Source organism: Dermacentor albipictus, chromosome 5 (assembly GCF_038994185.2).
Source record: "Dermacentor albipictus isolate Rhodes 1998 colony chromosome 5, USDA_Dalb.pri_finalv2, whole genome shotgun sequence".
Taxonomy (NCBI): Eukaryota; Metazoa; Arthropoda; class Arachnida; order Ixodida; family Ixodidae; genus Dermacentor; species Dermacentor albipictus.
The window spans coordinates 130,494,671-130,509,669 of NC_091825.1; the positions used below are offsets into that span (position 1 = coordinate 130,494,671).

Consider the following 14,999-nt stretch of genomic DNA (forward strand, 5'->3'; position numbering starts at 1 on the left):
CAAAATATTAGACAACTGCACAATGTAGGGAAGATTGTGTTAAACATTTGCTTTAATTAAATATCAAGCATAGCATCACGCACACAGAGACAAACATGAACAGATCTTACTAGATTGAGAAGTCAGACTAACAGAACTTAATTCTTCGAAGAGTTGTGAAGATCAAGTGCTGCTGCAGAGAAAAAAAAAGTTAACACTGAAAGATATAAGCAGGCAAGCTTTATTTATTTTTTTTTCCCCTGGAAATTAAATATAGTGGGATATCGCTTGTTCAGCTACCGACCGATATCACAAGAGATGGTATAACAGGGACAATAAAGCCCAATCCAAGCTGGTGAAGTGGTGCTTTGAGAAGCTCTTTCCTCTTGTTCGAAAATTGGTGCAGCATTAAAAGAAATTTTCAACTGACTCAATTGCCAACATAGCACCGCGAAAACGCCACCGGCCCACATATGTGCAAAAATAATGTTAACAGTAGATAAGTCATCTTAGCCTTGCAGACAATATTTCCAGTGTGCCTGAGGGACACTAGTGTTTATTTCATGCAGGAAAGACAAATACAGTTGAACCTCGTTCATACGTTTTGGAAAAAACTGCGGGAAAAACATACTAAGCAGGAAAATGTCCCATCTGAAGTAACTAAAAAAATTTGACAGACTTAGCTATTGCTGGCACCTACGCAATGCGAAGCATCGCGTGGATCGTTGCAGCACGAGACACCGAAGCCTGTCGAGCTGTTGTTGCTCCAGCTGCCCGAGACGCGTTTTGCTGTTTCCTATTGTGCGGTGTTTTAAGAAAGCGATGGGAAACCAAAACTAAATCGTATTGTTGGGTGACATTGATGCCGCCAAACCGAAACGTGATGCCCACATCACGCTGCCTGCAGCAGGGAACGGATTATCGCCTACTACAAGCATGCAGGACGCTACCAATGACCCTACTGATGACGTGCTGTAAAAAAGATAGGTGAAGATGCTTATCGCAATATGTTTGGCGGCGATAGCTGTGAATGCTGCGTGCGATGACATGGACGGAGATTTGCTGGTACCGGAATAAGAAACTTCGCGTCGTCGTTCTCGCGTGAGACGGGCGGCTATATACTGCTCTCGATCATGCGTGCCTCGCGAATTTTCTTGTTTACATTGGATCTAGTGGCCAGAAAACGTATACGATCGCAGTATGGCAATGTACTGAACATTGGTGCTGAAAAATCGTGTTTTCCGGGAACGGATGAACCGGTAAAAAGTGAGCGTAACTCTGTTGCGTTATTTTTGTTCTCGATTGCGAACGTTGGGGTAGGGAAACTACAGCCGTGCGCAAAAGTATACGAAGCAGGGGTTGCGTGGTAAAACCCTTTTTTTTCCCTCTGCCTGTGAACGCAACTTGAAATTGAGGACTGCAGTCCAAACTTGGCATTGCGAACTTTTCTACGTACTCGTTAATTCCCGTTTATGCTTGTAAATTACGAATAAATTCAGCTTTTTGGGCGACCCTGTGGTCCTTATACTTTTGCTCACGGGTGTACGTAACGGGAACGTATCAACGAGATTCTACTGTATAATGTAGGTTCACCGCTTGTTTGTATACCTTTCTTCTTTAACATCGGCCAATTCTGTCAAGTGAGGTGCTTGATAGTTGTCTTACCTCACTGAAACTGGATAGACGCAGATGAGCTTGATGCGTGATAGTCTTATCGCAGCCCGAATGTGTCATATAGGCGGGTCCGTTGGCCATTATAAGAAAGAATCATGACTTTGTAAGGGCAGCCTTGCGTCACAGGCAGTTGTGACAGGCATTGTGGCACTGTCACAGGCATTGTGACAGTTTGTCGACACTAATTGTTCAGGCGGAAGACCAGGAAAGCAAAGGAGAGTTGGTGACAACGTGAATGTTCACGTGCCTTCGAGCTCTGGCGACATCGATCGAGGGTGTGGATCAGTTGTGACGAAATGTATGGTTCCGCGATGCAATGTGGGGTAATGACGTTAACAAAGCATGTGATGCGTATGATAGGACACGATGGAAGTGAGAAGCGGGATTCGCTGCACAGTTTCCTGTTGAAGAAGTTCAAGTATTTAGGTATGCGGGAATCCGTGGGATGGCATAAAATGTCGCTGAACACCTTTTGCAAAGGAGCGCCAAGAAGCATACTTCTTGAGAATTCACCTTTGTTTATTTTTCTAAGTGCATGCCTTGCGAGAGAAAACCCGGTGCTTTCTACACTTACAGTAATTCTTGTAAACGTTTTTACATTTGGTCACATTCCTTCCAACTGTTTCATCCCAAACATACAGTTCGCACTCGAGCTTTCCTGGGAGAAAAAAGGAAAGAAAAACGGTTTTTGAACGTCAGTAAATATATTTATATATTTCACAGATATACGGCCGCTCTGAGCAACTGATACATCAAACAGAACGCAGCAGTACTCTCAATCTCTTCGGAGCCACTATATGGAAGGCAACCTTTATTTTATAATAAATAATTACGTTTTAAAGCAACTGGTAAATATATACACGTATACAAGTTGTCTGATCGAATGAGATATGCATAAGGTAACGTTTTATTATTACATTTAAAATCAAATTGGGGTTCCAACACTCGTTGCATTGCATGAAATATTGATCACGCCATCCCACACCAACCTTCGCCGCATGAAGACTATAGCGAAACTCCTCTTCCCCCCTTAAGAGCCCTTCAGGGCCTTGCTGTAAAAAAAAAGCAATATATATATATATATATATATATATATATATATATATATATATATATATATTGTAATAAAGCAGCACGCCTGGACGTGGGCAGCAGGATTGCTACTTGGCTTGAGCTTGGAGACTGCTCTGTGAAGTGCTCTATCCATCACTGGCCCTTCATGTAATAAATCTCGTTTATAATATATATATATATACAGTAAACTCTCAGTTGTACGAACGTCGGTTTATCGAATATTTCAGAATAACGAACTTTTTAAAAATTTCAGGCAGTTTTCTTATAGATTCTATGCAAAAATGTATCACTTAAACGAATTTCGGGACAGTCAATATTTCAGTTTAACGAACTCGCTCAGAGGACTAAGGCTTAGTTTTACGACCCACGTGGTGTGTTTTTCATCGGCTCCGTTCAGGCTTCCAGTTTTAAGTAACAACGGCAATTTGAGTGCCCACTTTCGAGGTGAGTGCGACGAAACGGAAGCGGTTGTCTCTCTCGAACAAGCTGGAAAACCTTCAGCGCCTGGACAACAGTCAAAGGCAAGGACGTTGCAAAGGACTATGGAATTGCACCGTTGACGTTGTCAGCGATTGTGAAACAAACATCGAAGCTTGAAGGAGAAACTTCGATGAATCCCGCCAGGAAACGACTCTGCATGGGGTACTTCAAAGAAGTGGACGATGCCGTTGCGGTATGGCTTCGCAACCTACGATCTCAAAAGATTCCAGTTGTCCGGCCCGATGATACAGGGCAAAGCGAAGGAATTTGCTCTTCTGGACGTTCGCGGCTTCGAAGCAAGCAGTGGATGGCTTACGCGATTTCGGGATAGGCATGGGATCGCGTGGAAAACAATTTGTGGCGAAAGCAAGGATGCCGACCAAGAGGCAGCGAGAACCTGGAGGGATGAGGTTGTAGCTGAGGTAGGGTGCATGGGAAAATTTAGAGACTTTGTGCACAACAGCAGGCTGTGCCAGAAGTGTACAAAAACATTGACTCTTTGGACAGTTTTGTGACTTCCTGTGCTTTAAAAGCACAAGTGCAGAAGAAGATTGCAGATTTTTTTTCCAAGTGGGAAAGGCAGCATTATTACTGTTATGAACCTTGTACTTGTTGATATGTACAAATTCCTTTTCACACATTTCTAACACTATGGATGCCATGTCTTTTGCTCCATGAATTGAACTTCAAACTTTTGACTCTGTATGCCATGTCTTATGCTGGTCTAGTGAATATTCAGTTAAGTGAACTTTCAGTTAAGTGAACTATTTCCTTCGGTCCCTTTAAGTTCACTCAAGTGAGAGTTCACTGTGTGTGTGTGAAGCTGGGATAACGCTATGTCTTACAAGTACAACTCCGGGCCGGTTCTTGAATATTTGTTTGAGAAATGGAGACTGCTGCATTTAGCTGACTCTGTTCTATTCCAGGCTTCATTGGTCATGCTCATTATGCTGGGACTGTCGGAAGACATGCGGTGTCGTGTCCAGCTTCGAAAGTCAAATAACACAGAAGAGTTACTACAGAATATAAAAGCGTATGTTATATATTGAGCAACCTGACAGCCGTTATGATAACGTGAAATCCCAAGATGAACTGAACCCACCGAATAAACAAGTCGCATATTAAGAGGAGAGCAGGAAAGCTGATACACACGTCCGATTACAATTCACCGCGACCACAACACAAAATATTTCTTATAGAGCGCACCAACTTGGTATATGTTCCGCTACATATAAATGGAAAAGAAGTCGGCACGTTGGTTGACAGTGGAGTTTCCATCACCGTTGTGAACAAGAAACATATTTCTGACTTGAACCCAGTGAAAGGTTTTCCAGTCGTAGTGTATGTATCGATACGACGGCAAAAAAACAAGTGCACCATGAATGGGCGGAGGTAATCGTCCCGTGTCAGAGCAAGAGCATCAAAACCAGAGCGTTGGTCCTCAATGGAGTAAAATATCAAATGATTTTGTCACGCCCAGTAATGCAAGAGCTCCGTCTAAATCTCTAATGGGATGGCCAAGTTACTACTCAAGACGTGTCAAAAGGTAATTTGGCTCATGCTATACACGCTTGGTAGAAAAGGTTGTGCACGTGAATTTCTCTTGGGAGCATATAGAAAGGGTTAAAAGTTCCGAATATTAATTTTTAGTAACAGCGATCTCAGAGCATCAGTCTCAGTCTTTAGTGAACAATCCACTTTATAATTTCTAAATTTTAATGAAACATAATAGTTAACTTCCCCTATGCTTTCTCTGGCTTTACGGTCTGTCACTTCGTCTGGCTGTGACGAACAAAAAACGACTCCCTCCGTTCCCTTTATTCCCCTCTCTTTCTCGCGTGCACGCACGCACGCATGCATGCACCCTATGCTGCTTCTAACGTAGGCGGTTAGCAGCTGCAGTGACCCCATGCCCTCACTGCCACAATCTTGGTCGTAGTTGGCCATAACCTCGAAAGTTCGGAGAGGCTACATTGAATATGTATTTCGTGAACTTTCAGACTGCAGCTCCCAAGCGGAACTTGCCACAGCTGCTTGACTGCGCGGCATCGTGCACCATGCCATCGCACATCGGCGGACCGCGCTAAGCCTAAATGAATACGCATGACCCTTCACAGTTGGGTGTAGGCCGCACTTGGCCGCAGCTGTGGCAAAGGCGTTGAGTGCGTCAAAAAGTGCGCGTGCAGTAACATAGGCGCGCTTAGAAACAACTGAGCAGAACGTTAGGCGTACGTTGACTATTCGAATACAAGTTTTGTTTTCAGTGCTTCTGAAACGAAGTCGGAGGTGGGTCTCGTAGCTTGCCTCGGTAGTCACGCAAATATAATGTGAGAGATAAAAAAAAAGTGAGATGGTAAAGGCAAGGAGGTTAACTGGAGGAGAAGCTTCTGGTTTGCTACCTTCAACTACCTCCAGGCCTAGTTCGTGAAAATGCACTTAATTGTTTACTTACTTGTTTTTGCAGTAAAAAACAGACAGTTATGGCAATTAGTTCTCACGCGGACGAAAAAACAACGTGTTTCACATGATCTACAGTGACCCGAGCGTCACTCTTCATAGCATTCAGGATCTCCTTAACAGCCAAAAGGACCTCATCTTCGGCAGCTGCATCATATTTAAGATGCCGCATTTCTTAAATGTTCTGTGTATAATGCTATCCTGAAGAACTTCCCGAGTGGCCATAAAGCTGCCATAGCTTTACCCAGCTCCCACAGCTGCACCGATGCAACGACGTGTGCATCAAATTCGATTACAAAAATTTGTATTACGCCAGTGACGATAGCTAGTTACTGATGTAGTTTCATACTCGAATCTAGCAAGCATGAACTTTTTTGTTTATCTTCCCGCAGAAAAGTTTGTGTTAGAATAGAGTACATAAGGTGGTATGGTCTCGTCCAGATTAGGTTAAGATTATAATCCGTTTGCCCTTATTCTGCACGTTGTGTTTGAAGCGCCTTTACACTGTCCTGAATTTGTGAAGCAGTCCACATGCAGTTTGGTTGGCAGCCACTGGCATGTCACCGTGGAGCTCGAAGTATCCTTTATCAGTGCAACTTCTAAAAAAAGGAAAAATTTTGAATTTTTGACCTTCAAAGCATAAAAAAATTTGCATTGTCACATTACTATGGCGTCAAGTTTAAATACTTTATATATATCAAAATCGCACATGCGATCGCTAGTCTTGCGATTACACATATAAAAGGCTGCTGTGTCAGGCATGAGTGTCCGATTTTAGAATGCGAACTTGAAGAACAGAGACTGAGACAGGGCATACAATTCTGACATCGGTGCTTTTGATATCATCATTAACACAAAAGCAAAACAGTCACAGAGGCCTGTTGTTGCAGGCGCTACCGAAATTGAAGCTCACGAGATACTGACGATGCCGAGTTCGGCATACAAGCCTCTAGAGATCGTCACAACTAAAGGAGGCAAATTATAGCCATACTACACATAATAAGTACATATTGACAGGGGGCGTGCGTCTAAATTATTGTAAAAAAGAAAACTATATGATTGCTTAGTCTGCTGCAGCTCCTGTTAAATGTTGCCGAAAGGCACTTCAGCGCATGTGTATATGAAGCAGTAAACAAAGCACATTGCAAAGCTCCTCGAAGCCACAATCTGTATATAATGTTTCGTTCAGTACCACAATCCTGAGAGATGCACTTTGCTGCTCAAGGTAAATTGTCTGGGACTGATGTGTGTGCTACTGGGAGTGATTTGCAGAGTAACACGCCATTGTAGACAGCGGGCGTCGATGCTCGAAAGGCAGTTTGGATCCAACAGAAGAACACAATGCTTGATTCTAAATGCCCATTAAACCTGTTGTCACTCAAACCAAGTCACACAGCAAGTCATCGCTGATGGAAGGCCTGAAAGCAAACAAACTTGCAGAACGAGTATTGTCTGTTTTCGCGTGACAACCGCGACCGCCTATTGCTTCCGTCGAACGAATCTAGTGTGCGCAGACTGCAGCCTATTCCGGCCAAGGGTTGCTACTGGGACCACACTGGAGTCCTTGCTTTTTTTCACTCATCGTCGGGATCACTCGTGGCCACCATGTGAAAGATCTCATTTCTCGTCAGCTTTCTGAAGGATCCCTTGGAGGATCTTCGGGATGACGAATTCAAGTCGGCCTCTCCTGGGGCTGGAACTCGCCTCCTGTCTGCCAGGAAGGTCTTCTCTCGTCCGTAGATGTTTCCGAGCCGACCGCTCAAGAGGAACACGACGAAGTTCAGGGCAACTCCGACCATGAGCAGGATAAAAGTGGTGCCATGCAAGGAGTAGTTGAAAGTGCGCTGGTCGTACACCCAGCAGTTGCCGCGTTGACCGCAACTTTCTTCCCAGACGACGCACGTGGAGTCCACGAGCGAGCCGTACACCAGGGGATAGGGCAGGAACGCTGAAAATGAGCAAGCAATGCGCAAACCGAAAGGTGGGTAGGCTGGCAGTTTTACGGGCGGAAAACCTACCTCGATAGAAAGGCACATATTCGTGCAAACACATATAACATGGGAGCAGCAATGGGTACAGCTTGCTCAAAAGGGAATGATTAAAATTAGCAAGAAGCAATCGTGAAATCCTCGATAATAGATTTGGTTCCCTCTGCGATCAGTTAGGGAACAGCTCTACAATAATTGTAGCAGGGCGTCGCCAAGCGATCCTTCGGGCTTACTTTAATGGGCGTCTTACTATGAATGCCATAACTTTTCGTGGGATAGTTTCTCAGACAATTTTTAGTATCACACTCATGTAAGAAAGCTTCCGATACCAGACTACTATCAGGAACTTTGTCACATGGGTCTGATTTTAAAAACTCTAATAAACTGTTCGACGAAAACTGATAGTATAAACTTTCGAATACGAGCCTGCTATTAAACAAGAACTTTGATAAACAGGTGCGATGAAAAATTCTGGTGCAGCAGTGACAACCAGACACTTATTAAGGTAAGCCAAAGTTGTTCTACAGAAGGTTTCTGATATCAGACTGATATCTGATCAGAAGGTTTGTGTTATCGGACTGTGCCAACGCGTTTACGTTAATGGATATGCATAGTTAAGTATAGCCAATTGCAATAAGCGTTCTTAGGCCGAATTCACAAAGCTTTTTGTTCGTAAACGTTTCCAGCCACTGGCTGGTCACCTTCGCTAATAATATGTCGAGTATCAGGATTGACTGTAATTTGCTCTTACGAACAATTCTAGCGCAAAAGCATTTTGTGAATACGGGCCCTGGCTGTCTGGCTATGCACAAAATCACAAGATCTCGCCACGAGAGCGGCTGTTTCTGGGAGAGATCATGTCTCAATGTTATCCGGGGATGGTACGGCGATGGTGCGCCCGTCTCATGCTTTACATTATAGATTGAAAAACATGTTGACACCCAAGAAACTACTACGCGCTTTTGTAGTGACCCAGAAGACAATGTGTTTCATTTCGGGTAACTTACAGAATAATGCCAGAACTCCTTCAGCAAAGCCGAGTGCAAATGCCTTGTCACTTTGGTCGACGCACCTGAATAAAACAAGAATAGTATTATTCTTAGTTTTGCAGTTTCGTCTAGCGTAAACCATACCAACGCGAATAAAGCTAGGTCGCAAGTCTGTACAAGGTTTTGTTTATATATCTGTACTTTTTACCAACCGTATTATGCAATAACCAATACAATACTAAGGAGCTCAATGACTATTGCAGTAAAATTGGATGACTTTGAAGCCTCGTGGTAGGAAACAAAATGTTATTACAGTAATGATGTCATCACAACTGTCATGCCAGCACTAACGCCACCATAGCTCCCGAGCGTATCTACAGGTATGTAAATATTTCCGTGTATAAAATGCTAAGCGAGCAGTTACATAACATTTTGGAACTGATTAAGCAGGTTTTTTTTTCTATAACCAATACACGGATTGAAAGTTACTTATGACTTCCAACAACTGGGGGGTTTGCAACGTTCCGAGTGACACAAACTGTGCTACATTTAGTTTCATTGCCAAAAGCTGAATAAAGTTGTACGCAAATCAAAATGAAAATGAAAGAAACGTGTTTTACCTGAGCGGAATGACTATCTGAGCAGCCTTCGTGCTGAATGAGAAGCCATAGGCGATGCACAGCAGCAGTATGTAGAAGGTCAAGAACGGGCAGTCACTTTCGCAGAATCCATCCTTCGCTCGTCGGGCCAAGCCGTCATTGTCGAATGCGTCGACGCACATGCAGTTATCGTAAGTCTACAACATAAGCATATGCAATAAACATGCGTCAGGTATAGTTGCCATCTTTATACAAGGAGGCTCCAAGATTAAGCCAGGTAGGTTTTAGCTTTTTTGCTTGGGAATGGGTGTCTTTCAGACCATTTTGCGAGTTCGCAATACCATTTCGTGTTATAATATTCTCTGGGTAAAATATATTGCCTTTAGAGCAGACCTCTTTCTCCTGTGGCACATGCACTATTTGTATTCACTTACCAACAACTCCTGCCTCAAGCATCGTTTGAATGCTGCTGTGAATGAAAGAACACTATTTTCCAGTTTTCATAACTTCTCGTCCTCCATCTTTGTAATTTCTACGTTAACAGCACCAATATTTATCACTAAGTCACGTGTATCTGAAATGGCACTACAGCGCGCCTCGACTGAATCCTGAAATTATCAAATATAACCTGAAGTAGAGGGACATTTGACTAATTTTGTTGCATTTATCATCAAAAGATTTGTGCTGAGACCTATAAAAGAATGCGAAATTTTGTCACCAGGGATTACAATGGTTGAGCCATTGGTCCTCACCCCTCTCTGCGCTGTGCCATCGGTTCCTTTGGTGAAGCATCCGGCGAAGCAAGGAGAAAAATAAGTTGTCTTGCCTTCGCATATTGGGTGAAACACTTCGGTCGCACACGAACAGTTCTGGTTGCAGCTGTTGACGAGATCCAATCTGGAAAGAAAATAGGCACAAGGCAATGTGCTCAGCCCAGAAATGAAACAAGAGTGTGGCGTAGACTACCACTAAATCCGCTACCACTAAATCGTGCATTTGTACTATTGATATCACTCCTATTCTGATTAGCATACTTCTAATGCAATAAAACACAACAACAATACCGTTCAGCTCTAGTCTGAAAAAAAATTACATATGCCAATAGAAAAAAAAAACTGTGTACAATAAGCAGTTCAAATGCGAATATGGATACTTTGATCATTTTCCATTAGGTCCAGCCCTTCTTGTTGTGAACTGACAAAATTATTTCTGATTGCATGTATAACTCCGATAGGCACAAGCAGCCAACACACTGCTCATACCTGAATGTGGCGTGAGCTGAACAGACGTGGTAGCTCTAATGAACGAAGTTGAGGTTTTTCGCGTATCACAGTTTTGTAGCATGTTATGAGATCGATAACACAGGAAACGAAAGAAAATATGTAAATCACATGAAGTAAGTATTTGCGTGTCTGTTTATAAGGCGCTGACTACTGTCCAATTATTGTTCAGGGGTCCATACGCAGAGTTTCCGATATTTAAGGCATTTTGCGCCTAGCCTTCTGGCACATTAGACAATACCTTGATCTGAGTTCACCCTTTTCTCTCAATGGCGGCTGAGGACAGCTGAAAGCCATGAGCGAGATGAAGATCAGCGCTGTTATCAGCTCCGTTGCGAAAATGATGGCAGTAAGTATGCGAGCCGAAGGCCTAAACGTCTTCATCAGGAATGCGCCGCCAAGCGTCGCCACCATGGCGCATCCTATTGGAAACGTTCCTGCAAGGGGAAAACGGAACGGTTAAGAAGAGCGAAACCAGGATTCAAACTGATTTATTAATTTACTTATTGACATAGCTGCATTCGCATGAAGGCGTTAGAGTTGGTGGCACATGATTCAATTAAAACCAAAATATACACTAGAAAGAAGAAGCATGTGTTCGAAAGTGAAAACAACTTTATTCTATAACGCACTCACGCACGCACACATACTCACGCGCACGAAAGGAGAGGCAGTAGAATATACCCACTATTTCTTGAAAGCGAATACAACACATCGCGAGTAAACACTGGTAAAAGCAAGAACTACGAAGCGAAGAAAGAGACACAGCTGTAAAGTGGTTTATTAGATATTCATTCACAGAAGGTCACGCCACATCATTGTGTATGTGGTTTTCAAGTGCTTCAGAAAAAAATCATATTTAGGGGCACAAACGACCGCTTCACGAAGTTTGTTTCATTAAATTTATTTACGTGCCGGCTATGCGGTGCATCCATGTGGGGCCGCCGTTTTCGATACTGCCCTATTAGCCACACTTCCTCCGGCCTGTCATTATTTGTCTTGCTGCCTCATCAAAAGTGGAAAGCGCGTCAATGAATATGAACTAAAGACGCAGCTATATATTATAACCGCGTTGGCAATGTTCTCCGTTTACACAGCGGGGATTGAGACCCTAATTTTATTTGAGTTGGTCATGAATTACTTCCAGAAATATCATTTTGTGTAAGACCTTGAAGTAATAAGCAGACTACGATTCCAACTGCAAAAATACTGTTATAGTTCGGGACGGATACCCTAATTTGTCTGCGATACAAAGGCATATTTATGGCGGACGGCATTCAATTCATTTCAACGCAAATTTGTACGATGCTTAACTCGCGTAATACGCAAGTGCTGATCTGAACATTACAATCCTTGGATATGCGATACTGTGAGGCTGTGCGATGCATTGTAAGGTTGTGCTACGCTGTGCTTGGCTGTGTTACGATGTGCTGTTGTAACCAAAGCATGGACTAGCTGTGCTATGGAAGTCTGCGCGATGCTATGTTATGCTGTGCCATGTGTTCTGCTATGAAAAGATGCCGATTACATCTGGATCAGAAGCACTGGGCGCTGGCTGAGCTCGAAAAAAGAGGCATCCTCACTCTATTAAAGGTGACAGGAAAAGAAAAGGGGCAAACAAGCGAGGATCATTCTTGAAAAATATTGTGTCCTTGCTTCCTGGCAGATGTAATACCACCTTAGTCACGTTGACGCAGAAAATGCAAAAGTGATAGCAACTTGATCCTTACCACTTAAGACTGAAGCAGCGCTAGGAGACTGCTGAAAATGCTCTTGCACATATTTGGGCACGTAGGTGCAAAAGCCCAGGACGCCAAACCACTTGAAGACGTGGGCAAACATCTGAGCGACGAATATCGGGTTCTTAATGAGCCTCTTTGAAGCGTGGAATGCATCTGAAAAAGAAACACACACAAAGCAATGACACGAACTTTTGGCACAATAATAATTCGTAAAAAATTGTTGAATTGAATTGAATTCTATGGTTTTACATGCCAAAACCACGATTTGATTATGGGGCACGCTGAAGTGGGGGACTCCAGATTAATTTTAAGGAAATATGTATTCCTAAGGCATATATGTATATGTCTCTAACTACTTTTTCGGACTTATATACAACCGCAAAGATTTAGAACATATGCTGGGAGGTTTGCATTTAGTAAATAAACACGTTATACTGCCGAAAAAGAAAAAAAGAAATGCTAGCAATACCAACTAGGCTAGTTGATCGGTGGCTTAAGATAAACGGAGAGCGAAAGCAGACGGAAACTCTGTACACTTAGGCAACAGAGTAGGCTTTTCCTTCTGCGCTGCTCTTTCCCAAAAATTTCTGATGTGTACCACAAAGCATTACGTCGAGAGGGGCTGCATATAGATAGAGAAGGTAGATAGGTAGATAGAGAAGTTTTGAAGAAAAAAAAGATTATGGAGATGTATGGAAAAATGATAGATTGAAGAGCACGTACAGAATACCGGATACAATCGAGCAGGCTAGGTGACTTTTTTCACCACCTAGTTTCAAGAGGGATACGAATAAATCATCATCATATCGCGCGGCGTGGGCCTTTCCGCCGAGCACCACTGCCGAGCACCAGTTTCCGCCGAGCACCAGGGAAATTTTAATGCACCCTTTTTGTCCATGAAGAGGCAGCACATGTGCACTGGAACACGCCCACCTACTCAACTTTGCATCAAAGGGTTTCATTGAACCGCGGTACATACCCAGTGCCACATTCCCAGGGCCACATACTCAATACCTAAAGTTGGTACGACGGTTCGTTTCGAACTAAATTTCCTAAGCGCAGCAGCCCAATGCGCATTAGGCCATGGCGCATGCCCAGTGACTTAAGTTGAGGGAAACTGTTAGGGACATTCCAGATAGATAGATAGACAAAGAGGTAGATAGACAGACAGCCCGCAGAAAGTTCATGAAGTACCCAAAGGATGCAAATGAAATTAAAACTACGGAAAACCGTTGTGGCTCAAGCAAGAACAGAGGGCGAAAAGGGGGAAGGGGCATCCCAACCACCGTGTGAAATCAAGCGCTGATCCACCTGCTGAGAATTTGAGTTGGCTGATATACAAGTAACGGCTGCATGAAAGCACCGACTGGGCAAGGCCTCCTCCCCTGCCTGCACAGACTGCGGGGCAGGTGAAACACTGGAACACGTTATGTGTCACTACCCAGCCCACGCGGCGTAAAGAGCAAAACTCGCTACTGCCCTCCGCCAGCATGGCCTCTACACCTCCGCCATCGCGGAACTCATTTTTCCCATCTGTCGCCAAAGCCACGTCTTCAATGCAGTCGCCGACTTCATGGAGGACAATTCGCAGGAGTCTGCTGTCGTCCACTGCCAGTCCCACTATGGCACGCTACCTTTTCCCACTAAGCCTTCCCTCATTCTTCTATCCTTTTTCTTTCCACTTCTCACTCCCGGCCAGTGCCACAGACACTGAGCCATGCTTCCATTAGTGCTGCAGAAGTATGTGTCTGTTCTTCACGTGAACTTCTTACCGCTCAGCCGCCGGGATTGTGAGCTCTGATTGGGTTCTCGTAACGAGGTTACGAGCATGTGGTCAGGGCAGGAACCCGTACAGGCCTCCTTTATTCGGGCTACCGCTTTATCCTCGAAAATCGGCTCGACACTCACAAGAAATGAAAAAAAAATGCTGAGCTGCGAGTGGGGGAGCAGCTCTCGACATCGCCTGTGAACTGCCCATTTGCGCGCTGTCAGTTCCAGATTCAGACAACCCCGCCGTTTGAGCATGCAGAGCCTTCTTTATTCTTCTTGAGGTGGCTAGACAGTACGTCTGGTTCTGTCATCAGCAGCTAGGTGCTGTTTATCACATCTGCTCCTACTGTGCCGTATTACTGATATCTCGAAATGGTACACAGCGCAGTACGCATGCGGGAATTCGGAAATCTATTTGCTGTACCCGAGAGGCCTACATACCCATTAGGAATCGGCGAAGTTTGAAAAGCGACGATAAAAGAAATGTGTGGATAGAATGCACATCTTCGAATATACGGATATTGAAGCTATAGTCAAGCGGTGTAGCAAGTAACGGTTATGTGTACAGCTGTGTTTGCCTTCATCCTATGCAAACGTGCAATATCATGCAATGTTTATATTTATGCACCGTAATGGTGACAACTTCATATCAATCGGCGCACATCGGCACATCCATGTAAATGCATTTGAGGCTTCTATTCCTTCTTTCACAGTGATACATAACCATTCTGAAGTGGCACATACCCGATGCCGAATGGTTGAACTAAAGAAAATTATGTAAATTAAGGAATTCCTTCAATAGAACGTGTTATATTATTAAGAGGTCGTTGTGCCTTAGAGGTGCCTATGAACTGACTTATGGTCCGGTTTTACGTCAGATTCTTCTTTTAGGCAGAAAAGAGGTACATCAACAACACTGCTTTGTCGGTCAGTGCACGGACGGTTATACCGGGTGTTTCAGCGAACA

General features: G+C 43.8%; 1 protein-coding gene across 4 annotated transcripts in view; it reads right to left on the minus strand.

Moving 5' to 3' along the window:
• Positions 1-6,337: 6,337 nt before the first annotated feature.
• Positions 6,338-14,999, minus strand: part of LOC135906383 (solute carrier organic anion transporter family member 74D-like) — a 243,897-nt gene continuing 235,235 nt past the window's right edge. For all 4 annotated transcript variants that reach the window (XM_065437757.1, XM_065437756.1, XM_065437755.2 and 1 more), the window contains 6 exons: positions 12,251-12,415; positions 10,762-10,957; positions 9,993-10,137; positions 9,262-9,437; positions 8,660-8,724; positions 6,338-7,612 (listed from right to left, as the gene is read on the minus strand). In XM_065437757.1, the coding sequence (XP_065293829.1) occupies positions 7,239-7,612; positions 8,660-8,724; positions 9,262-9,437; positions 9,993-10,137; positions 10,762-10,957; positions 12,251-12,415 (1,121 nt within the window). In that variant the 3' untranslated portion in view covers positions 6,338-7,238. The remainder of the gene's footprint in view (positions 7,613-8,659; positions 8,725-9,261; positions 9,438-9,992; positions 10,138-10,761; positions 10,958-12,250; positions 12,416-14,999) is intronic.